At 38.4% G+C, this 26,942-nt stretch overlaps 1 protein-coding gene across 2 annotated transcripts in view; it reads left to right on the top strand.

The window, feature by feature from the left end:
- col4a2 (collagen, type IV, alpha 2) overlaps positions 1–26,942 on the top strand; it is a 280,817-nt gene that overhangs the window by 231,087 nt on the left and 22,788 nt on the right. For both annotated transcript variants that reach the window (XM_039745915.1, XM_039745914.1), the window contains 9 exons: positions 6,269–6,391; positions 6,587–6,768; positions 7,246–7,309; positions 13,147–13,221; positions 15,603–15,710; positions 16,317–16,424; positions 23,995–24,066; positions 24,286–24,411; positions 26,461–26,577. In XM_039745915.1, coding sequence (XP_039601849.1) covers positions 6,269–6,391; positions 6,587–6,768; positions 7,246–7,309; positions 13,147–13,221; positions 15,603–15,710; positions 16,317–16,424; positions 23,995–24,066; positions 24,286–24,411; positions 26,461–26,577 — 975 coding nt within the window. The remainder of the gene's footprint in view (positions 1–6,268; positions 6,392–6,586; positions 6,769–7,245; positions 7,310–13,146; positions 13,222–15,602; positions 15,711–16,316; positions 16,425–23,994; positions 24,067–24,285; positions 24,412–26,460; positions 26,578–26,942) is intronic.

The raw sequence follows: 26,942 nt of genomic DNA, 5'->3' as shown, positions 1-26,942 counted from the left end.
TATTAACTTTTCTACTGAAGCCTTGGAGAACAGGACAGTCATTAATGTGCTGCCACAAATGCCATCTCTTTGTTATTTTTGCATGAACAATTTCTAACACATTTCACAGTACAGCATGAAAAATATATCAAATATAAACAACCTTAATGCATAGTATATAATAATAAAAATAAAGGTGTATGTGATAAGTAACTAGCAGGAGGTCACAGAATCATTTAGTTAAATGAATATATCATGTAAAGGAAGGCAAATGAATTAATAGTTGAAAGAAAAATAATATGAAACAAAGCTGAAACAAATTTTGATGTTAGGTCCACAGCTAATTATGTTTCCAATCCAAAAATACCAATAAATGTGGGATATACCCAGAGGTATCATATAACCATACAAAACACACCAAGTTCTTCCCACACTGGAAAAGTGCCATAAAAATGAAAGAGCATCAGTACATGAAAGAAAGGCAAATAACCCCAATATGAAGAATGATCAACAGACACTCACCAACAAAAGTAGAATAAAAAGTACTTGGGTCAACTGCACAAAATTGTCCAATAGACCTGTGGGCTTATCATGTAACGAAACAGGTGCAACTCACTGACAGTTCCCACAAAAATTTCAAAATAAGGGTGGAAAGGGCATGTGAGCAATCTTCAGACATGTCCTGCACTTACTGGGGCCGTAGAGTTGTGCTGATGTCAGACTCAGCATTTGTCCCAAATTTCATGGTTACAGGAGTTCTCATCTGCTTCCCTGAACATTAACATGCAAGTTGTAAAGCACTGTGGTGATTTAGCGGTTGTGAAATGCTCATATTCTCACTGTCTTTCATTTGTGTATGTTATTTAGGGATGCCAGGAACATACCCAATATTAACCCAGCTCACACATTCACAAGCAGGCATGTAAAGGCAAAAATGAATTGATAATAAAAATATATTGAACAAAAAAAAAACAATCAACAAACAATTAACATAACATGTACACAAATTTTCACCCAGTTACCCCAATGGCAATTATTACTTAATTAACACAGAACAAAACCTAATGAAGCATTAAGCACCAAACAGTTAACATTAAGGACTCATGTTACAGTCCACAAGCAGTTCGGTTGCACGGATGCAATGATGGTAAAAATTAATTAAGATGCCAAGTGAACAGTTTCCTAAATATTATTAAATGTTTACCAACCCAGACAAAATCATAGGAACAAGCAGGCACAGGACAAGCGCATACATTCAGAAAGAAACTATAAATCCAGTGGGTGATTTGTAATCCAGAGGTGGGGTGAAGCATGAAAACACAAAAGATGGACGATTGACCTTTTCGCTGGCTTCTTCTGGCACACCTTTAATGCCCGTACCATATCTCAGCAACCCCTAAGTCAACACCCGAAGCTGACCAATGGTAAAGTACTACCAGGGCTGTAGTTAATTTAAGGAGGAATGGAAAGCTGGGAAACAGTGGCCCGATTAAATCATTCGACAAGTCTGTCGCTCTGAGGATCATTCTCTCTCTCTAACCACTATTGTCCCCTTGTGTGATTTATTGTGACGGGCTGCCTTCTTTCTTGTCCTGACATTACACTGCAACAGGTGTTCATGGTCCCAGATTTCAGCCTCAAGGCCCTTTAGCTTCTCCCCAGACAAGAACAAGATCTTGATTCTTGGTGGTGATCAGCACCTTGATGAATCAGACCATAGCTCTTCTCTTCATTCAGTTTGTTGCACCAATGCAGCAAAACGTGGCCAATGGTGATTCATCTAATCTTTAATTATTTTGATTTTTCCCTTTTTTTTGTAGCTTCCTATCGTTAGGAGGACTGTCATGCTAAGATGGTAACAATATGATTACTTCAGGTGCACCTTTTTATAGGCTAGCACTGAAGTTGCACATTTCAATAGTGATCTGCCAGCTCAAACCACTATGTTGATCTTCTTCTTGCCTTCCCTCGCTACTGCTTATAATCAGAGGTGGGTAGAGTAGCCAAAAATTGTACTCAAGTAAGTGTAGCGTTACTTCAAAATAATATTACTCAAGTAGAAGTAAAAAGTAGTCGTGCAAAAAATTACTCAAGTAAGAGTAAAATATTTGGTAAAAGGACTACTCAAGTACTAAGTAACTGTTTGATCATAATAAAGTATTTATTTTTTAGAAATTTGTATTAAGACAGACAAAGATATAAAATAATGTGCAAATTCAGCTATTTCCAAATAACAAAATAAAAAATGAGTAAAAATAAATAATATCTTTACAAAATAAAAATGCACAAATAACACAAAGTTCCAAATCTCAGTTTTTCACAACAAAGCTTTTGAAGCCGATACCTACAGCAGGTAACATGGATGTTTGAACAGTGCCAACTGCTTACAGTGACCAGATATCCTGTACACTGACAGTATAATACTGCATATTCACTTGCCCTCCAAATAGCACAGCTGATAGAAAATAACATTAGAACAAGGCAGCTTGTGCACGTCCAAGAAGTCTCATTTTACCTCGACTGTGTGTGTCTGTGGATGTTTGGTTAAAACGTGTTTGTTCTTCACTCAGTGAAGTGATGGTTAAGCTTCAGCAGGAGTTGGCTCTCCTTTTTCATGTATCCTTTCTTTCCCTGTCCGATCTCTGTGAGGAGTTTATACTGCTATGCTGCCACAGTTTGTGTGTGGTTATGTGACTGCATGGGTACGTCTGATTTGTGAAATGGAGCCATGTGATTATTGTTGCTACGTCTGATTGGTAAAACAGTCCTGCAGTAGATCCACTGGCAGCTTCTCTCTGGCAAAAATATAGCATATCTAATGGGGAAAAAAGTAATGAGTCAAGTGTTGCCCAATGTAGCGGAGTAAGTGTAGTGTTTCTTCTTCACAAATGTACTCAAGTAAAAGTAAAAAGTATGGTGCAGTAAAACTACTCTTAGAAGTACAATTTTTAAGAAAAGTTACTCAAGTAAATGTAACTCATTACTACCCACCTCTGCTTATAATACCAAAACCAAAAGATTGTAAATTCCAATGAGCCATTACCAAACTGAATCTTTTTTGTATTTTTTATTTCATGGTTTATTTATTTATTTAATTTTATTGTAATCATTCCATACAAATCAATCAATTTTTACAAAAAATAGGATTGAAAACAGGTCGACCCCCACCCCTGAGAGAGAGAGCATGGCCTACAGGGTAAAACTTGAGGCTTTTAAACATACCTAAATTGATGAGTTTAATAGGCCAATAGAGATGAATGGAGAAGAAAAAGAAATGCGGAGATAATTTATTTCATGGTTTAACAGAAAGTTACCGTCATTTTTTTCTTGCTTCCACCATTTAAACCTATGATATCCTGATATTACTGCACTGTTAATTCTTGTATCTTACAGTATGAAATGTTGTTGTCAATGTGGTGTCACACATAAACAAATAACATTGAAAATGTATAAAAATAAAAATAAAAACAATGTTTTCAAAAAATACATAAAACAAAGCAATATTTTCTTTAATGGGATCCCAACATGAACAACAAGAAAAATAAGTAATTATTCAAAAAATTAAATAATGTAATTCAGAGCGTTCTCTGATGAAATTCTAATAATAACAACAATAGATAACAACAATTCCAAATATTACAGAAAATGTAAATGCAAAAAATACTCAGTGAGATCCTGACAATGTATTAAAATTAAAGGTACAATAAACAGATACAAGTCATAGGTTTGTCAGGGAGCCCCCTCTGCTTTCCTCCTGTGGTACAAATCAACATCTTAATTCAAGAAAGAAACTTATCCTCTACCAGGACAAGTTTAATAAAACCTTTTCGAGCCAGTAATCAGGCAAGACAAAAGCTGTTCATCCATCCATCCATTTTCCAACCCGTTGAATCCGAACGCAGGGTCATGGGGGTCTGCTGGAGCCAATCCCAGCCAACACAGGGTGTTCATTGCATCTTTTATTACTCTTTGGCAAATGACTTAGAAGAGGCATCTATCACAGCAGTCTGTTACAGTATGGTCAGAATGATCAAAATATTAAGGCTATTAGGTCTAATTTGTAAACACCTGAATTTACATAAAAGTGTCAGTCGATGCATACATTTACTCTTATTTACTCTTATTCTTCTCCTGTCCTTTGGATCATCACCCATGAAATTTCTGTGTATGTAACAACTGTCCAATCTTGTTGTTTACCAGGCATCTGCTGAGTTCTTACTCATCTTTTAGTACATTTTGTGTATTTATGTCTGTGTTTTGTTGTTCACTTGACCCTTATCTGCTTTCCCAATATGCCTGAATTTGTTTCTGACATTTATTATCCCTTTGTGCTGTTTCTTTAAGATGAAAGTTATGTTACCATAAAATGATTCTCTCATACTCCTGCCACTTTTGTTGTCTTGGGAGTCTCCAATAAGAAAGGATAAGAAGAATTGCTTGGCCATTAGACAACCACCATCCTAAAAAAAATGGGGCCAATTTTACTCACTGTGGGCTGCCTCAGCCCCCACTAGCCCACTGCAATCCACCTCATCATGATCTCTAAATTTGTCCTTGTCTTACTTTTCTCCTCCTAATGTGTTCTGCCAGTAACATTGCCTTGTTGTACCATGTTCAGTGATGGCTGGTGAACTCTGCACCAGTTGCACCAGAATAGTAAAAGAAAAATCAATTAACTTCAATCAAGAAAATATTTAAAGCAAACAGTTACTATTTTAAACATGACTGGATGCCGGTAATGTAAAACATTTAGAATTAATATATTCACAGAATCTCCCCACCATATATTGTTGTAATTATCCTGCTGGGTTTCTTTTCTGATCTAAAGATCTTAACTCCTAATTGAGTCAATCTTAGTCAAGGGCATAAATAAAATCTACACTTGCGCCACTGCACTGATGTCAGGGCTTCCACCAGGCGTCATTGCTTGTCTGCCCACAACTAGCATCAGTGCATTAAATAACATTAATATAATTAATAATTAAAAAATTAAGAACACCTGCAATACCACAAAGCAGTAAACATGTTTACACTGTTAAAATCACAATACCGTATATACTCGCGTATAAGTCGAGTCTTGAAACCCGAAAAATCGATCATAAAATCAGACTCCGACTTATACGCCCATTCAAAAAATGCGACATTTAATTTTTTTTTTACATCTTCTTGCCTCCTCCAATCTCTCATCAGTTTCTCAGACACATCGAGTTTTCAATTTCTAATTTCTTTCGCCACTTCAACGTCTTTTAATTTAAAACCAGCTTCATATTTTCTTCTGATCAAACTTTCCATAGTAGATAAGGGATACTGTTATGATAAAGGTGTATGAGGGTGGGAGATACAAAAAACACAAAATAGTGCAAATGTCTCTTCGGAATAGTTTGGGTATTACCATATGGTCACGTAGACCGATAGCGGGAGTTTTCCACATTCAACTTATATGACCGACATTATAAAGTACCAGAAATTATATGGTAAACTCAAGCCCCGGCATATCCGCGGGAGAACTTATTCGTGGGAGAGCTTATCCGCAAGTATATACAGTTAATACTACAGAGTGAAACACCAAGCAATACAATGAATGACTCAAAATGAAACTCAGTCCATCTGGCAACACTAACATAGGGAGAAAATGTGAATCCCACACAGACCGTCCTTTGACCGAGATTCTGACCCAGGATTCCAGAGCAATTTTGAAAGGTGCTTTAACATCTCATTTCTAGCTTTTACAGACCAGTCATAGGCATGAAAAACATGAAAAATTAAAATATAAATATCAGGATATAAACAAATACATATTCAGCAATGTGTACCTTTTAAATGTTTCAGTCAATCCTTCATGCCTGCTGCCAGGTTATTACTAAATGCTTAAATGAATGTTTAATCAGTGTACATCACATTTTGGAAACTCAGTCATTTCTTATATCAGAAAAGGTGTGTGTGGTGAACTCTGTGTCCACTTTAATTACTAAAAGTGAAAAACAAATTAGTCATTTTTTGAAAAAAACTTGTGATGCTTTGGAGAATCTTCTTTACAAGTAAAGCTCAGAATCGAGAGCTGTGGGAAAGCGACTGCTCAGTCTGCTTCTATAAATCTGTCATTAGCAGTAGGGTTCTTGTCCGCTGTCTTTTGTATTTATTTATTTTTATAGCTTCTTTCTGTAGTGAGCTCCTTTCCATGCCACTTTATAAGTACAGAACAATTGTGCAGTTGTTTAAATAACATTTTACTTCATTGTTTAATTGTCAAGATATATATCTAATGATTTTCTTTCATTATATCTTGAAGGTGATCGAGGAAAAGCTGGGGATCCTGGACCTGTAAATATGCCACCAGTTGGTGAATTAAAAATGAAGGGGGAGAAGGGTTCACAAGGAGAAATGGGTCATAGAGGCTTTACTGGACCAAGAGGTGAGCGACCTTTCTGTATCACTATGGAGTCGTAATAAATCTGTTTTATGTCATTTTATGGCACTGTCTTTTTTCATTGTTTTCATTAAGTGCAAGGAGTTAAGCCTAAGTGAGTTCGGTTCCAGCCAAGTGTGGACTGATATTGTGTAATCCCAAATTGCATTTGCCTGCAAGCTTGTTTTTTCTTTCCCTAAGGTGACAAAGGAATGCCTGGGCCCCCAGGTTCACAAGGCTATCATGGAATGCCTGGAGAACCTGGTGAGGAAAAGGGTGTGGTGGGTCCAGCAGGAACAATTGGCCTTCCAGGTATAAAAGGGTTGCCTGGCCAACATGGACCTACTGGCATTGAAGGGTTTCCCGGCATGCCTGGATATAAAGTGAGTAATTGTTTTCTGATATACTAGTTTTCAAATCTCATTAAAGTTCTTTCTGTGTCTCTACAGTATGAGCTGTTCAGACTAAAGTAGTGAGAGAAAATTTAATCTTGTGCCTTTCAGTCAATAATCTTAGACATGAAACATTGTACTTTTAAGCATTCATGCATTGAAACTCTTAAAGTACATTCTGTGTATTGCATACTACTTTAATTTATATTGAATTAAAAATAGCAAGACCCCAAGGAATAACTGGGTGTTGTTACTACATACCTTTCCCAGTTTGTTAGCACCTGATTTAGTAACACCTGCCTTCCTGACCAGGTTCTTTCTTTGTACACAGATGCATCATTGTGAAGTCACACTATTCCAAAATTATCATAATGTGTTAAATGTCTGTCAACTGACAGTTGTTCTCCAGTGATGTGACCGGCCATGGAAGAGGTCCACCTTAAAGAAGCTGTTTGTTTTGATTTTCAGGGTGAAAAAGGAAGGACTGGAGTGCATGGCGTTACAGGTGAAACTGGCATCAAGGGACTGAAAGGTTGGTATAAAATTAAGAGCCTGTGGAATTTGAAATTTTGATATCACATTTATAGCTTTAGCTTCTAGGCCTCACTGTAAGCCTACTGCCAAATAAAAAATAAGTTTGGAGAAGCTGCCTGCAGATGCCATGGTCTCCCAGAAATGTTTGACAAGTGGTGCTGCCATATCTTATGATGATACAGCTTTGCTACAGAATTCACATGAATTGACTCATTTGTATGAAAAATAATTAAACAATCTGGGGCCTTTCTTTGAGGTGTTTCTGCACCTTGTAGGAATTATAAGTTCAAGCAAAGGAAACCCACTTTGTATCAGGAACAAGTAAACTGAGCTTACACAAAGTAAGCATATGTCCTTGAGCTAATGGAGTGTTCCTATAATTAAATCAAAGCCTTTTGGGTTTTTTTTCTTTTTGTATGTAGATATTCTATGTTTGGATGTTAAAAGGGACCATTTTTATGAGGTTATAAATCTTACTTTATTTTATTTTATGCAGTAATAATGCTTTCCCTAAATACTTAAAAAAATAGTTTGCAGTACAAATTACAGTGACATATCATGTCAATTAGTCAGTCATTTTCTAACTCTTAGTTCTGAACAGGGTCACCGGGGTCTGCTGGAGCCTATCCCTGCTAGAATAGGGCACAAGGCAGGAACAAACCTTGGACAGGGTGCCAGTCCATCTCAGGGCGAACACACACACACACAGCTGCCCACTAGGGTCAATGTAGAAACACCAATCCACCTGTTCTGTATGTTTTCAGACTGTGGGAGGAAATCGGAGCACCTGAAGGAAACCCACGCAGACACGGGGAGAACATGCAAATTCCATGCAGGGAGGACCTGGGACACAAACCCTGGTCTTCTTACAAGTATGTGTGTATATATATATATATATATATATATATATATATATATATATATATATATATATATATATATATATATGTGACAGATAGGGGGTGCTATCGCTTCCTTGAACCCCTGTCCACGACTCCAGACACCAGATAAAAGTCCAATAGTTGACTTTATTATATCACCACAGTGCACAAAGCACCCTCTCCTCCACTATACTCATACAATAACAATAACCAATCACAATAAATCAATCTTCCACTTCTAGACATGTTGCCACCCTTCCACCCAGCTCAGTTTGCCGTCTGGGAGCGGCCACAGTCCTTTTATATTCCCTGACCCGGAAGTGTTCCCAATCCCCAGTCCATGTGATCCTTTATCACTTCCGGGTCAGATAAAAAGTCCTTTTCTTCACCCCGGAAGCACGTCGCTCTTCCTCTGACGCACTTCCGGGTTATAGGACACAAAGGAATCTTCGGTCCTCCCTGCAGCTCCCTCTTGTGGCCCCTGAGGATAAAAACTACAAAGTCCATAACTCCCTGCTGGTCTTCAGGGCACCTCCATACTACAGGGAGGGCTCCATCTGGCGGCCTGGGGGTATTGGCCGGGATGATAAGCCGGCCAAAGATCACTATATATATATATATATATATATATATATATATATATATATATATATATATATATATATATATATATATATATATATATATATATATATATATATATATATATATACACATACCTGAAAGTCATTCAACAAATTCACGTATATAATATATTGTTTAGAAATCATACACAATTTCCAGTTTTTTGAGGAAGCATTTTCATCTTATATCTTGACAAATTTTATAGAAATTTGTATGATCCACTAATCCAGTTTATTGCTTCTTTCACATAAACTCTGTTCACGGGAAAGTCTTCTCATCATCATTTGAATCCATCTCCATTTTTCAAGAATAACTGAAGACTGACATCTTCAGGCTTCATCTAATGCTTGACACCTTTCATCTTAACATCCCCTATACTGACTCCATGTGATATCTAAATTTTTGTTGCTTTTAACTCATTTTTTATCCAATATTAAATGTCAGTTAACCTTAAAAAAGTAAATACATTTTTTACAGAAATACCTTTAACATTTATGCAATTTTAAACATCAGAGATTAAATACGTACACTATTTGTGGCATTATTCATCTGTGAAATTATGTACATGTTATTTTTTTTTATATTATTTTGCTGTGATGCCATTGTGTTTCCTTCACAGACAGTATTTTGTGATCCCACTACCACTACTAAGTTGCTAGCTAGGGGTCACAGAGGTTCAGTGGTTCACATAGTGTGACATTACTAGTGTGACATCACTAGCATTGCACTTTTTAACCAGCAGTGCAGTTTCTTTGGCATCTGTGATTGTGGATATCAAAAACAAAAATTTGTACATAGTTTAGGTTATGGAAATTAGCGATTCACCTTAAGATAACAAGTTTGTTTTGCTGCAGTTATTCAATTCCTTGTTTTCAAGTTTTGTTTCTTTTAAGACCTCCAAAAACCAGGCTGCTCAGTTCACTAGTGCTGGCAATAGAAAAATAATGTCAACCCTTCATGGTTGCTTTCTGTTGGTTCCATGAAATAAGTTGTAGGTTGCTTTGGAAAGAAGTGTCTGTTAGGTGGGCATAATCAGCTTTTAACAGATTTTTCTAGGTTTTTGAAGGCAGGAATGTTTTAATTACTGTGTTTAAAAACTAAGTGTGTGTGCCTAAAACAGTAAAACCACAAGTTAGAAAGTAGAAATTATTTCAATTAACATATTGACATACTGAGAAGATGTATTTAATATTTTTGGGACCCCAATTACTTTGAAGAAAGGCAATTTACTTATGTAAAAGGAACATATTTGTCTGTCCAGGATTTTAAATCACCTGTAGCTCACAAACCGTTTGACCTATTGACCTGAAATTTGGTACACATATACTAAGAGACGTCTACTATCCTCTTTCATGGTGATGATTGACCTCCAAGGTTATTCCTCTTTTTGTTTTTATTTTATTTTATTGTAAAATCAACTCTCGGCATATGGGCCGTTTTTATTCCCTACCACCTTTGAGATCACTTCCTCTTCATATCTTAAATCATTCTTGAGGCAGATTGAAGACTTAAGTGCCAGCTTAAGTGAAAAATTAAAGAAAAAGCACTAAGTAATTGCAACACAAACACTGACTTAATCAGTTTGAATGTAAAAAGTTGCAGACGGAAGAATAGAAGAAGCGGGCTGCTAGGGTGGAGAAAAGAAGAGCTGCTCAGGAAGGAGCAAGAACATCAACCTCTGAGCAAACGAATGGTAAACGTACAGAGAAAGAGGATGAAAACTAGGAAAATTCAAGTCAAGTGTATTCACTGCACGTTATCGTGCAGTGTGCTGTTTCAGGTATCATTTATAATCCATAATCCAAAAGAATGTTCGGTCAGAATAAGGCAGACATTGAAAAGCACAGAAAAGCATTTGATTAGGCAGGTAAATTCAGAAGGGGCACAAGCAAACTCCAAAAATACACAGACAACAAAACCAAAACACTAAACCAGATCATCAGACTGGATGGCTTTTGCAGGGGCGTACCCTTATAATCTTTGACTGTGATAGATAGATAGATAGATAGATAGATAGATAGATAGATAGATAGATAGATAGATAGATAGATAGATAGATAGATAGATAGATAGATAGTTTATTAATCCTGAAAGAAATTGTAGGGTTGCAGCAGCAGACAAAAAAGGCACAAATAAACATATAACAAAAATTATAATAGTCTTAGGTGTGCTAACGAGGTACAAATACACATATAGCAATAATTATCTCTAAGTAGATTAACAAAGTTTAGGTATTTGCTAACTGTAAATTGAATTGCACATACTTATAAGTCACAATTTAACAGTACAAGATGTCAGTCATTGGCACAATATATTGTACTTGCTATCATTGTCTGTTGAGATGTCCGCTGGACCAGATGAATACCATTCAGCAGACAGGGAACAACACCTCCTCGGCTGAGGGGTGACTAATCATTGAGCTTGATGGCTAAGGATAGAAACAACCTTAAATTACGCTTATTGGAGCAATGCAGTTTTTTCAGTCTGTTATTAATTATGCTCCTCTGTTTAGCCAACACCTCATACAGGGAGTGAGAGTCATTGTCCAGGATAGTCAGTAGCTTCCTTAGCGCCCTCTGTTGCACAATGTCCTCCAGTGAGTCCAGCCTCTCTCCCAGGATTTGTTTAGCCTGTTGTCATTACCTGCACTAATTCAATTTCTCCAATTCACTACAACATAGAGAAATGCACATGTCCACTACAGACATGTCAGAGTGGCTTACGTACACCAAATGACCTCAGCCTCCTCAGTAAATAGAGGCAAGTGTGACCCTTCCTGTATATAGCTTCTGTGTTGGTACTTAACTCAACCCTGTCATTCTGACGCATGCCAAGGTATTTCCTCACCACCTCCACATCTTCACCATCAATGAGTGGATCTGACCCTTATGTCTGTCTACTGTTATCGCCTTTGTCTTATTGATGTTGAGGTGCAGGTGGTTCAATTTGCACATTCAGCAAAGTACTCCACAGGTGTCCTGTATTCATTCTCCTGCCCACTGCTGATACACTGAACCATGGTTGTGAAGTCAGAAAATTTCTGTAGATGACATGATTGTTAAGCATGACAAGAAAATGGGTGGAGTTATGAGGATGGTAGTCCATAAAAGAATGGGCAGGAGAGGAGCCCACATTTGTACATAACAAATTTATAAAGAAACGGTCCACCTCTGTCTGCTTGTCTCTAATACTCTAAAGTGAGTGAAGAGCCTCCTGCTGCTGTAATATCACATATGTATTACACGCTCTTTTTGATAATTCTGTATAACTGGTTACCTTTAGTATTGTATCTATAGCCCTCACAGGCACATAAGAGGAGCATATCAAATCTACTGCTGCTCAGACATAAGAAGAACGACTTCTTCACACATAGGCTTTGGACAAGAGCAAGTGGACCCATTACTTGATCTGTCATAGCCAATGCAATATTTTTTTTGCTTGATTGCAGCACTGGTATGGTAGACTTTTAACAGTTTGCACTGAATGGCTGCTGTTGTTAATATCTACTCTATATATAAATAAAATCCTAAGCCTAAAAGTGCAATCATTTTATGTGACGTTTTTATGTCATGTTTTTTGTCACGCTTTAAATCGGGCTTATTTTAAAACCTACATACAGTATATATGTTTGGTATCATTCTTTTCAGAATTTATCAAACTTTAATGTGATGTTGTTACATTTTCAGATTCTTATTTCATTTTTTTAAATTATAAACTAAAATATTAAGAAAGTCGTGTTTTTTAATATCAAGAAAGTTGTGTTTTTTTATTTTTGATCAAATAAACTTTCTTTCACAGGAACAAACTATTTAAAAAAAAAATAACTATTCATAACACCAATGTTTGTATTTAGGTGATTTAGTTAGCTGAAGATCGAGTTACGATGACCCATTGCATACCACTTTAGTTTTCACCTGATTTTTCCTGTTATTTAAATGTCTTGTTTTTAAAAAAAAAAAAAAGTTTTCTATCTATAAGAATGTCAGTTAAAATGCATGGATCGTTTATTTAGACTCTTATAAATACTCATCGAGCATAGTGGACATTAATATCTTATTCTTAATTCATGATTTTTACTCTGTTAAATAATAAATAATTTTTCTTTTACATATTTATAGAATTTCTGATTTTGACTCCAATAAATAATTTTTATTTTGTACATTTACAGATTTGATTAATATTCTGGCTGCAACTGGGAGTTGGCCGCCAAAGGTGCCGGGGGGTAGTTTGAGGGGGCCGTAGGCACCAGGGTGGCTTGCCCCTCTAGTAACAAGCTGTACAATTTTATTCTAATAATATTCAACTGAGGTTTTTTGTTTTTTTTTTACAGGGGAGACTGGACCAAGGCTAGATATGCCAGGGCCAACAGGCAGTCGAGGAGAACAGGGTCTGAATGGACAGCCAGGTAAACTAATAGAACTGTTGTACTCAGGCAGTTCAAGGAGTCACTTAAAGAGAATTTTATCTGCCAGGAATCTGCTGACTAGTTTTAAAGTCATTTGCACAGAGTAAGCAAAGATTTACATTGATGTGTACTGTACCTTCAATTATTACTATTCGGCCCAAGAAAGATTCAATGTCTGTCTCGCATAAAACATGTATTGTCTTCTGAACATGGGCACTTGTGCTCAGGCTGTATTGGACCAATATCATAGAATAACAGGAAAGAACATCACTAGTCTATTTGGTACAGCAACCTTTCTACAGTGAACACAATCATGAGTTATTTTACAGATCCTATATAGTATAGTTGTTGCTATAACTGTACATTGAGGGTGCAGGCATAAACACAGCATAACCATGCCTCTGATTTTATAGATCACATTTGCACAGTAAACAGGTATCCCATGGTACTTTACCATACAAGTACAATACATTTGTTTATATACAGTGGGATGCAAAAGTTTGGGCAACCTTGTTAATAGTCATTATTTTCCTGTATAAATCGTTGGATGTTACGATAACAAATGTCAGTTAAATATATCATATAGGAGACACACACAGTGATATTTGAGAAGTGAAATGAAGTTTATTGGATTTACAGAAAGTGTGCAATAATTGTTCAAACAAAATCAGGCAGGTGCATAAATTTGGGCACCATTGTCATTTTCTTGATTCCCAAACTTTTAGAACTAATTATTGGAACTCAAATTGGCTTGGTAAGCTCAGTGACCCCTGACCTACATACACAGGAGAATCCAAGTATTTAAGGGGGTCAATTGTAAGTTTCCCTCCTCCTTTCATTTTCTCTGAAGAGTAGCAACATGGGGGTCACAAAACAACTCTCAAATGACCTGAAGACAAAGATTGTTCTCCATCATGGTTTAGGGGAAGGATACAGAAAGCTGTCCCAGAGATTGAAGCTGTCTGTTTCCACAGTTAGGAACATATTGAGGAAATGGAAGACCACAGGCTCAGTTCAAGTTAAGGCTCGAAGTGGCAGACCAAGAAAGATTTCGGATAGACAGAAGCGATGAATGGTGAGAACAGTCAGAGTCAACCCACAGACCAGCACCAAAGACCTACAACATCATCTTGCAGCAGATGGAGTCGCTGTGCATCGTTCAACCATTCAGCGCACTTAACACAAGGAGATGCTGTATGCGAGAGTGATGAAGAGGAAGCACAAACAGAGCCGCTTGAGGTCTGCTCAAGCACATTTGGACAAGCCAGCTTCATTTTGGAATAAGGTGCTGTGGACTGATGAAACTAAAATGGAGTTATTTGGGCATAACAAGGGCGTTATGCATGGAGGAAAAGAACACAGCATTCCAAGAAAAACACCTGCTACCTACAGTAAAATATGGTGGTGGTTCCATCATGCTGTGGGGCTGTGTGGCCAGTGCAGGGACTGGGAATCTTGTCAAAGTTGAGGGACGCATGGATTCCACTCATTATCAGCAGATTCTGGAGACCAATGTCCAGGAATCAGTGACAAAGCTGAAGCTACACCGGGGCTGGATCTTTCAACAAGACAACGACCCAAAACACTGCTCAAAATCCACTAAGGCATTCATGCAGAGGAACAAGTACAACGTTCTGGAATGGCCATCTCAGTCCCCAGACCTGAATAGAATTGAAAATCTGTGGTGTGAGTTAAAGAGAGCTGTCCATGCTCGGAAGCCATCAAACCTGAATGAACTCGAGATGTTTTGTAAAGAGGAATGGTCCAAAATACCTTCAACCACAATCCAGACTCTCATTGGAACCTACAGGAAGCGTTTAGAGGCTGGAATTTCTACAAAAGGCGGATCTACTAAATATTGATTTCATTTCTTTTTTGTGGTGCCCAAATTTATGCACCTGCCTGATTTTGTTTGAACAATTATTGCACACTTTCTGTAAATCCAATAAACTTCATTTCACTTCTCAAATATCACTGTGTGTGTCTCCTATATGATATATTTAACTGACATTTTTTATCGTAACAACCAACGATTTATACAGGAAAATAATGACTATTAACAAGGTTGCCCAAACTTTTGCATCCCAGTGTATCTCCCTATAGGTATGGTCCTGAAAGCAGGAAAATGAATGAATGGATGTTTTAATATTTTTAAAGTGCTGGCAAGTGAAGCATTCCACAAGGTAGCAGAGAGTCAGTGTCTGAGATTCAGCCTGTAAATGATAGTTTCTTATCTTTGTCACTAAGGGGCCACAATGTCTGAAGGTCTTCAGCTTGTATTGTATTATCAAGTAGACACGCACACTTGGCAAAAGAGAGCCTGGCCAGCTTGCTTGCTTGCTTGCTTTATTTATTTATTTATTTATTTATTTATTTAATAGGGAGCCATGGTCAACCCGGTGTTCCAGGCGATATTGGGGACAGAGGTTTCCAAGGAATTGATGGAATGAAAGGTCAGAAGGGCATTGAAGGATACAGAGGAGAAGAGGGTAAGAGAGGCATGCTGCTCTTCACTCAAATGTGGGACCCAAAAGTGCATGGCGACATATTAAAGTAGAATCTGATAGCCGAAACAATTTTCAGTACTTTCCTATTATCGTGATGAAAATTGGTGGATTTTTGTATTTTAAATGATTAGACTGGCCTACCATAACCACAAATACTAACGTTAAAGTTAGTGGGGGTGGAGCATAATTACCTATAGGTCCGTAATGTTAATCTCCCCTTTGGGTGCCTAATCTTAAAAACGACAATATGATTTGCGTCACAATAATAGAAAAGTACCAAATTTACTTGCTATTTCTGGCTGAATTTCGATGTATCCTCTTTGATCGTTTCTCAGTTTCTATGGCAGAACTAATTAACTTGTTCTAGCATAAAACTTAAACTCATTAAGCACTGTCTGTAGAAATCCCTACAGCAGTATAAGGAAAGCATGCAATGTATTTAGAGAAAGGAAGGCATTTTTCCACAATGGACACTTTCCTTTACCAGGGAATCCTATGTAAGTGACTGGGTTAGAAAGTAAAGTATGTTGATTTCACTGGCTTCAACAGAAAATGTGAAATGGTTTCTTTTTTTTTTAAACATTTCAGGTTCTATTGGTCTACGTGGATATGAAGGATCTCAGGGTCAGACAGGTCCGCATGGCTTTTCAGGCCAGTCTGGCAGTCCAGGGAAGCCAGGACTTAAAGGACAACCAGGTCTTAACTTATAGACATCACCTTTGCATTGTGGGGCGGGGGATTAGTGGTTGAACTAAAATGAGAAAAATGCTTATGTGCCAGATAACATAGGGAAATTGATGTACGCAAATTGACATTTTAAAGTGATCTTTGCATTCTGTTCATTACAGTATATATATATATATATATATATAAGTTATTGTGTTCAGATATATTTTCATATTTCTCCTTTACAAACAACTTTACAACTTATTTCTACCAAGTGCAGTGAGTCTCTTCAGGTGTAAGCATGAAACAGTAAAATGTTCTACAGGGGGACATTTAAATTCCTTAATGATTGCAACAACCCACCGCTCAACATCAGCTAAACAAAAGCGCAGATTGTTCACTTTAAGAGACTTACAAGGGGGTCATACTTCTAATGACATTAACAGTGATACTGTGGAGCGAGTAGCTTTATGTTTTTAGCAGTTCACATCACTTATAATCTCTCATGGTAGCTCAATACCTTCTGCTAAAGAGGTTCAACAGTGACTACACTTTATTCATAAAACAGGGGAAGTTCAGTATGATCCCCAAATCCTCAAAAACCCATAGAGATGCACAGTGAAGAGTATACTAACTAACTCAAACCCATCTTACTATCGCAAATACACTATTGCAACACTATGCCTAGTTAATCGCTGGCTACACGCTCATCCTTACAAGATATTTACGGCAAAAGATTTCTAAACAAAGCTCTTCTCATTGCCTCAGACCCCACTCACCCCCAAAAACAAGCTCTACTCCAGCTGTGTCACTTAGTGCAGACCAGTGAGCTGCCATCTCTCATGGAGTCATCTGCTTGACCTGTGACTAAAGCCAGTGGCACATTACAGTCAGAGGGAATGTCAAGTTTGATGATAGCTGATGTTGATCTCATTGTCTCTCTACTGTCTGCGAGGTCCAAAACAGGAGCTTCTTTATTCCTCAAAGATGCACTTTATGCATTGTACTTCTGGCTTGACTGCTAATTGGTTCTCAACTCTTGCACACACATAGTCTGTCCCTAAAACCTATGGCAAAATTGAACCTGTTTGATTTATTAGGGCTGGTCACAGACTGGTTGAACTGATTTGCTGGGAATGGACTATGCAATTAGTGATAATGGGGTTTGCCATTACTGCCTCAAACTACTTAAGATCATGTAAATGAAGACTGCAAAAGATAATCACTGGAAATGTTCTGTAACGTAACAGTATCTTAAGACTAATTGGTAACTTCTGCATCATCTGTCGCTTTGTGATAGAAAGTCACTGTCACTGACTATAGGTAGCTCAGTTTACTTATATTCTTTTTCTGGCACATGGTGAATGTTTACTTCATACATTTACAAATTTCATTTGACACTTTTGCATATTCATTCTTATTAGTAACTTTTATGTATTCTAATTGCTTTTTTCAGTGGTCCTTTTCAGCTGAACAGTGCCATTTTATGGTATACAGAACAACAAATATTTTTCTTTGTGCTTTGAGGCATAAAAACAGCACAACTGAAATGAATTTGTGGTTGACACTGTGACGTGTTGTTCAGAGCCTTAGTTAGCCATTAGGTAGCTATAGTGTCTGTTAGTGGCAGAATGCCCTTACAATATATAAGGTATACACTGTTGAAGACGACCGGAAAACAGGCAGAGACGGAATTTCCAAAAGCACTCTCTTTTATTTTACCGTTCTTTTTCGTGCCCAACACAGTCCCAACAATTCAGTCCTTATACTTTACTTTTATTTTGTTTCTTCTGCCGCTTCCACTCCTCTCTCGCAAGCTCTATCCTCTGCCACCCGACTCCAGCTCTCTGAGTGGAGTGAGGTGGCCCCTTTTATAATGCACCCGGATGTGCTCCCTGATGACCTTCATGCAGCACTTCCTGGTGTGGCAGTCCATGGCTCTGGAACCATCCTGGCACACCCCCAGTGGTGGCCACGGTCCCCACAGGGTAGATTTCCCATGCAATCCTGGAGGGCTGCCATCTTGCGTCCCGGGGTGGGAATTGCCCCTCTCCCGGTCCCCGACTTCTCCAGGGGCCTCATGTATAAACAGAAATGTTGCGTAAGCACTTTTCCACGTTCAAATCGCGATGTATAAAACCTACACTTGGCATAAGGCCACGCACTTTTCCACGGTACCTCATACCTTGTCATACGCAAGTTCTCCGCTCGGTTTTGCAGACTGCCGGCACCCAGCGTCAAAGCAATGCTGTTCCTGTGTGGTTACACCTTATTTTCCTGACGCGGCTTTGTAAATACACTGAAACTAACCACATATCGTTTATTATTGTAACGCATCTGATTGTAATTAACTTGTAACAATATAATGGTCCAGGGAATAGCCATAGTATTCCAAATACCGTAACTACTTTAGCGTTGTTACTCTGAGTTCTCCTTCTTCTTCTTCTTCTTCTTCTTCTTCTTTCAGCTCCTCCCGTTAGGAGTTGCCACAGCGGATCATCTTTTTCCATATTACTCTCACTGCACCACTCAGAGTATTTATATCACTGTATCTGAGTGTGAATCACAGCAGCAGCTGATCGGAAAGAGAATTATCGGTATACAGCTTCAAGCACACGCTGTCTCAGCCACTGCAAAACGTTTTAAAGCCTTTCCTGTACGGACCTCGGGGTTCAGAAACAGTTTCATCCTAAGAACTATAAACGCACTCAATCAATTGCTCCTTGTAGAACTGTTTGTACTTATAAATACAATCACCTCACTGTAAACTTGCACTACAGTTATAATATCACACAACCTGAGCCACTTTATAAAGCGCGTATTTACATATGATGACGATATCATTTTTAAGGTGAAATGCAGCAAAATATGTTTATTATACAGATAAAACTTTAACTTCATTTAAATAATCTATATTCTTCACTGGGAGTGTCGTGAAGGATAGAATAATTAAACATGTACTATGAAGATATTTCAATGTTCTTTAAACATTTTAAAGAATCTGCGCTAAGCTTACAGATGGCTTAACTTCTATTACAGAGCTGATTGTGTGGCAATCGGATACTTGGGGAAAGAAAAGCACTGATTTCAGTGACGGCTATGCCAATATATATTGAATATAAAACAGAAAGAGAAAATAACAACACAGCTAAAAACACAGCGACAAATTTCGGCAAAAGTTAAATGCTTGTGTCATGAGCACGAGGCGGCTATGCAGTGTCTGCAATGGGCGTGGCCATCCACTGTGCATAAGCTACCTTACTGACCTTGGCGAAGGAGCCACCGATTCTTCCTCTGCCCAGTGCCACCACAAGCTTAGAGCCGCCTCTGAGTACTGCTGCAATAAATTATTTCATCGAAGTGAAACACATGTTTAATAACGTGCTTTAACTCCTATCATCAGAAAAATGATATCACGTATACATCTCAGTATTTTAGTTATTCAGAGAGCTGTAATATCACAAATGTAATGGACTCTGTGTCCAGTTGGAGGAAGAGAGCCGGTTTAAAAAGCAAGTAGTGATTCACACACAGAGAGCACATAGAAGATCAAATACAAAACAAAGCATTTAACGTGCTACTTTAACTACGATGTGATTTGAGAAACTGGTTAATTAAACGATTTTAAGATGAAGTTTATGATGTTCTACTTTAATGACAAAATAAACTACGTGATTAAAGTGGAAATGTCGAGATTGAAGTTGATATTTCGTGCTTTTTCCCCACCGTGTGCCTTTTTTTCTCTGTACCCTAATAAGCTTTCATATGACACTCAGACGGTGGGCTACAACTCAGCTTTTCACGGCGACTTTGATATGTGAATTCTTTTTTATTTCCGGCACTGTGCGATTTAGTGAACGTGAGCTTTCAAGTTTCTCCAACACGCTATGTCACTCGATCAACTTCCTTTTGTTGATTATACCACGGTTTATTTGAACAAATAGTATGTTTTTCCTTTGCCTCCACTTGGTATTCGCTGAAATTCTCTTTTCACAGAAGGCTGAGCTTAAGGGCGATTTATATTGATTTGCATATTCAAAGAGGCGTAATTCTGGGAGGAGTTGGGCGTTACATAAAGCCGTGCCGGCGTTACTTTTCACGCTGATCGGGATTTATGTAGCGGAAGAACGTGGAAGTTGGAGTACGCACAGATTCTTGCATCTGGATTTTTCTGTGCGTAAGCACATTTCGGCTTTTGTGCTTACGCCATGTTATAGTGCGAGTTCTACGCACGGCGTTATACATGAGGCCCCAGGTTTCTGGTGTAAATACTATAAATCCTCTATTCTGATCAGCTTTTAGTCAGTTGCAATAATTTGTGGTGTAGGGCATAATCTTTCTGACATTATCTAGTTAAATACAGTACTCATTTTTAACTGCAGTCAACACAAGACAGTCTTTTTGGAGGGTGTAGTTTTAAACTATCCTTCACACATCCCATAGCAATAGTATTATATAGTGCCTGTAATGAAGGTATTGCTCAGTGGCAGCCTTCATAATCATACACAGCTGAATCAGGAAGTTGGACCCAGTGTAGATGTCTGTGGAGACACAAGAAGTCTTCCAGGATAACCAGTTTATTTGTTTTCCACCTTGTCCACACTATATGAAACTAGGAAAGGTGTCTCTTTCACCTCTTTCTCTTTATATGCATGTTACATTACGTATATGTGTGGTGCTCCCAGAAAGACAGGAAATGAACTTTAGAAATCATCATGCACATAAATGAAATAGTACTAAACAAATAGCATTACATATGATTTAAATAGCAGCAACAGATCAATAGTCTACTGTCCTAATATTACTTGGAAGAAATGACATCTTTAAAGTATTTAAAATATTAACACGTGGATTTGGAACTTAACAACTGACTCCACATTAGCCATTAAGCTAAATGTAGTGAAACGCAAGTCCAGATGAAATAATATGGTCAAATATTGAACACATTCAAAAAACATTAACTAGTTTCTTTTAAACAGTAATCAGCGTATTGCTGTCGTAGCATTAACATACATGCAGCTTTTGCATGTAATGGGACTTTATACAACAAAATTGACCATAAATATACAATGAAACACCATTACCATCCCAGAACATGGCATCCCCTGATAACATGAAGAAAAAAAAACACATAATTTATATTTACACACACCACAAAGGATATAAACCCTAAACACATTAGTGTCCAGCTCACTGTATTGCAAAACAGCGTTCTGGCCTATTGCCACTTAAGCAGGAGAAAAAAAGAAACAACTTCCGGAAGAAGCAGAGTGATGCTATGCGCCATTTTTTTTTTTCTTAACAGTCCTTATAAAAAGTGTTCACCCCTTACAAGTTGTCAGTTATTTTATTGTTTCACAGCATCGAATCACAGAGGATTTAATTTGACTTTTTGGACATTGATTAACAGAAAAAGACTCCTTAATGTAAAAGTAAAAACAGATCTCTGCAAAGTGATCTAAATTAATTGCATACATAAAACACAAAATAACTGATCACATAAATCTTCGCTCTTTCAGGTCAGTATTCAGTAGATTTACTTTTGGCAGTAGTTGTATCCTTGACTTTTTCAAGTCCAGCTCCAGATTCTCCATTGGACTGTTCATCTCCAAGACATTCAAATTGTTGTTTTTCTGTTTAGCTGTGGCTTTATGCTTGGGGTTGTCTTGCTGGAAAACAAATCTCCCAAGACGCAGGTATCTCGTAGATTCCATCATGTTTTTCTCCAGCATTTCCTTGTGTTTTGCTGTATTTATTGTCCCCTACCAAACCTTCCAGGGCTCACCACAGAGAAGCATCACAACAGAATGATGCTGCCACCACCATGCTTCACGATGGAGGTAGTGATAATGTGCAGTGTTCAAACATAACGTTTAGTTTGATGGCCAAAAAGCTCAATTTTGGTCTTATCAGACCACAGAAAATTCTTCCAGCTGTTTTCAGACTCTAGCATGTAACTTCTGGTGCACTCTCGTAGAGAAGCCCTGTATGTTTTTGCTCTTGACCACTCTACCATAAAGCTGCGACTAATGAAGCACCCAGGGAACAGTTGCTGTCTGCACAGTCACTCCAATCCTAGACACTGTCACTCTAGCTTGTCACTGCTTCAGAATTCTCACAGGTCTCTTGGTGGCCTCTCTGACTCACCTCCTTCAGTTTTTGTGGACGGCCTGCTCTAGAGTTTCCAACTCTTCCATACTCTTTCCATTTCTTAATGACTGATTTAACTGGATATTCAGTGACTTGGATTGGATATTGACTGTGCTTTTTAGTCACCTTTTCACAGAGTTACTTGGAGTGTTCTTTTGTCTTCTTTGTGTAGGTTAACCCTCCAAACTGACTCACCAAATGCAGGTGCGTTTACACTGCGAAACACTGAGACCCCAGGCAGGCAATCTCCATCGAAATAATGATAAGACTTCTAAAATCAATGGACTACACCAGTGATGATTTAGGGTTGTCATGTTACAAGTTGTTATTTTCTGTTTTATATTTATAATTAATTTGGACTATTTTGCAGAGATCTGTTTTTAAGTTGACATTAAAGAATGTTTTTCTGTTGATCAATGTCATAAAGCCAATGTCAAAAAGTCCATTGGGCTTCAATGTTGTTAGCAAGAAAATGGGGTGAATATTTTTTATAGGCGTTGTTTGTTGTTAAATTTATTTGGGAATAGTCACATTATGCAGAAGACTAGATGTTTGCTCAAACCAGCCCTGACCTTTCCTTGAATCAGGTCAAGAGATACCTGAGCCGGAGACCCTGATCTAATTTTTTTTTTCCCCTGTCCATTACACCGTGTCTTACAGCAATGCAGAAGACATATACAGGTAATATAATAATTCAAATTTTAAAGGACTCAAAAGAGAGTTCCAGTCACAATATGATAGCAACAGTTACTTCCTGGGTGGCATGGTGGCACAGTGGTAGCACTGCTGCCTCACAGTAAGGAGAACTGGGTTCGCTTTACACGTTCTCCCTGTGTCTGCGTGGGTTTCCTCCCATAGTCCAAAAACATGCAGGTTAGGTGCATTGGCAATCCTAAATTGTACCTAGTGTGTGTGCCCTGTGGTGGGCTGGTGCCCTGCCCGGGGTTTGTTTCCTGCCTTGCACCCTGTGCTAGCTGGGATTGGCTCCAGCAGACCCCCGTGACAATTGGAGAATGACTGACTGACAGTTACTTCCTGGCAGCATCCATTGTCAACAACAGAGCCACCTTGATGACAGAACTTACTCAGCACACACCCATGTAGTACCGTCTGTTTGCCAAGGCTGGGGGCCTCTCTTTCAGCTCAGGCTAATAAGAAACTGCTTCTGCTCCGGACATTGCAGGTTCTCCCGGCTGGTTGCTGACAGTTACCACAGCAAAAATCGACAAACTAAGATGGCTCGTGGCGTGAGTCTACAGCAGTAGACGATTGGTCTTGTTGTTTTTTCATGGAGATAAGTCATATGGTGAATCTAATAGAACAGTCTACCAGCTCCAACAAAAAAAGACACCATGTAAACTTCATCTTGAGCATATTAATATATTTAATCTTTAATGTGAAGAACATTGCCCTAATGAACAATGTCTCATATCTATCTTTGTGACTGCAGGTTTCCCTGGCACAAAAGGTTTGCCTGGCCTCGATGGACTTGTGGGGCAAAAAGGCCTCCCAGGATCACCCGGTAAGTGTCTGTCTGATTGTTATCTGAAATATGTCTTGGAATCATCAAACTTGACACAAGTAGAAAGAACTCTCCTGATCTGATCATCTCATATGCAGTAACACAACGCTACACATGTTTTCATGGTCAACCAACTTCAGGCCACTTTCTGCACATTTCCAATGGATTCTGCTCTCCAGTGCCATTAAAAATAGCATTATGTGTGTTTCCCCTTCCTAGGTGTGGATGGCCTGGGTTTTCCAGGAGAGCCTGGCTTCGCAGGGCAGAGAGGAGAACCAGGAGATCTCAATGAGCAGACTGGATTTCCAGGAACTCGTGGGGAGAAGGGAAAAAGAGGAGATCCAGGTCAGTTGTCAAGTGTTGTTTCTAGTGACGAATGAATTGCGTGAGATGAGACAGACCTCAGCACCTTCTCTGAATTACAAACAAATACTTGAACATTGTCACAATGCAGAAAATAAAAAATAGTGAAAATGAAAGATTGTCAGATTGGTCATGTACTCCTTTTTTTGAGGGATGACCGTTTAAGTCCCAGACAATCTGAATCACTCCTGTGCTGACATTGCTTTCTTTTTAGCAGTTCCAAAATCGGATGTTCTGCATAGGACACTGCATATCAGGTTGTGGTGGTGTTGTTGCTTCCATGCTAGTGTATGACCTCTCCATTATGGTCTGGATGTTCTTCCAGTGTTCCCTGGGATAATTCCCAGATTCCAAAGATTAGATGACATACGCAATAGCTCACTAGGGTGAGACTGTGTGATGCAAGAGCTGGATGGTTTGTTCTAGGCATTCCTTGGTTTCTGCCTTTAATGCCCTTGCTCTTAAAACTCACTCAGCATCTTTAAATGTTTCCACATTTCAATGAAAGACTTTATCAGTGCCTGGCTTTAATTCTCACATAGACGTTGCTGTTGAAGATTTAAATTCTATATTAATTTAACCACATTTCAAGCCGGTTGGCGTAGTGGTAGCACTGATGCCTCGCAGTAAGGAGACCAGGGTTCGTGTTCCCTGTGTGGAGTTTGCATGTTCTCCCCGTGTTTGTGTGGGTTTCTTCAGGGTTCTACAGTTTCCTCCCACAGAGCAAAAACATTTAGCTTTAGGTGGATTGGCGATGCTAAGTTGGCCCTAATATGTGGTTGATGTGTATGTGTTTGCCCTGCGATGGACTGGTGCCATGTCCAGGGTTTGTTCCTGCCTTGTGTTCTGTCCTACCTGGGACTGTCTCCAGCACTCCTCGCACCCCTGTTCAAGGACTGAGTGGGTCAGTAAGTGACTGACTGACATTTCAAGTGACTTGCTGTATATAGAGACATCCGCAAATTAAACTTTTCACTGTCTGACAAAATTGTCATGTCGTGCTTATCATGCTTAATCCAGACCAGGGTTGTGTGGTGTGATAAAATTGTTTATAATACAAATGAGTGGCACTAAAGAGTGCATTAATGTTAAAATAAGCTGGCAAGTGCATGGCTTTGAAACTTATTTTTCCTCACTATCTATCTATCTATCTAAAAACATTTTTAATGTTTAAAGCAAAAACTCTGCTGTGAAAACAAGTAAGCAGAAATGTATGAAATGAGAAAGAAACCACATCCCCAAATGTGTGTCCTGCAGTAGATCTGTACTTACTCACATGATATGTACCATACAGTATATACTTAGTGATATTAATACAGGATAACAATATGCCTCTGCAAAGTATTTGAAGTATGATTTTTCTCGGAGTTGAATGATTAATTGATGACCTCAAAAATGGGCCCAGTGTGCATGTGTGTAAGTGTAGCCGATTATGGACTGGAATGCTGCACAACATTGGGACTTGGGGTAAAGTCCACTGTCTTCAATCCTGTATTGGATAAGGTGTGCTTAGAAAGTGAAGCATGTTTGAGAAAGACTACAGTTTATATAACTGACATTTTATTGAATGAGGTGTGCAGATGATGAGTAAAGAGAAGATGTGTCGCCATATTTCTACATTTAATACCTCAGCTGGCGAAGTGACACGCTCCGAGTCAGTGAGTGAACCTTGTGCTTTACCACTTAACACTTTTACCAGTATTGTGATATTATCCTAAATCACTGTATTAAAACAAATTGCATACAAATGTCTAGAAGAGATTACTTCCCGAGTGTAATTCTTGAATCAAAAATTAATTTAAAACTAGACCATTTTTTCTTTTCTTTTGACTCATTTGACCATTAAATCTACTTAATACCCCTTGTGTGTGCATGACTAGGCTCTGTGATGGACCAGTTGTTTCCTGCCTTGCACTTAGTGCTGCTAGGATAGGCTCCAGGCAAACCTATATTGAATTGATCAGGTTTGACAATGCCATGTTATGTCTTCTCTATCATTGGTTATATGCGTATCATTTCTTAAAATTACAGGTGAAACAGGCCTGGAAGGTGACAGAGGCTTCCAAGGTCCACCTGGACCCCCAGGCATCTCTGAGAAAGTGGGGCTGCCTGGTGATGTGGGCCCATCAGGAATACAGGGTGAAAAAGGTACAGTACATTGACACTCATATTTCTGTTCATTTTGCTGTCTGAGTAAACTAATATCATTTCTCTTAAATGAGAATCTTCATAGTCATGGGCTTTGGGTTTTATCTTTCAATGTTTATTTTACATAGCAACTTTCGCAGAGCACATCATTGCATTACAAACCAAATATGTATCCAATTCAAAGTAACAAGGTAAAATACAAGCTCATTCAATACATGTCAAGTTACAAGGAAAGCAACTTAACGGAGCACATAAGCAACGATGGCAGTTCATTGGGCAAGCAGAGTCACATAAAAAATAAAGTTAACACTCTGTGGCCAGAAAGTGGCATCACCGAGCCCCAAACCTCAGACACAAGTGCACCA

Source organism: Polypterus senegalus, chromosome 2 (genome assembly GCF_016835505.1).
Source record: "Polypterus senegalus isolate Bchr_013 chromosome 2, ASM1683550v1, whole genome shotgun sequence".
Lineage (NCBI taxonomy): Eukaryota > Metazoa > Chordata > Cladistia > Polypteriformes > Polypteridae > Polypterus > Polypterus senegalus.
Note: the sequence above shows the minus strand (reverse complement) of the source record. Positions and strands in the feature narration are given on the sequence as shown.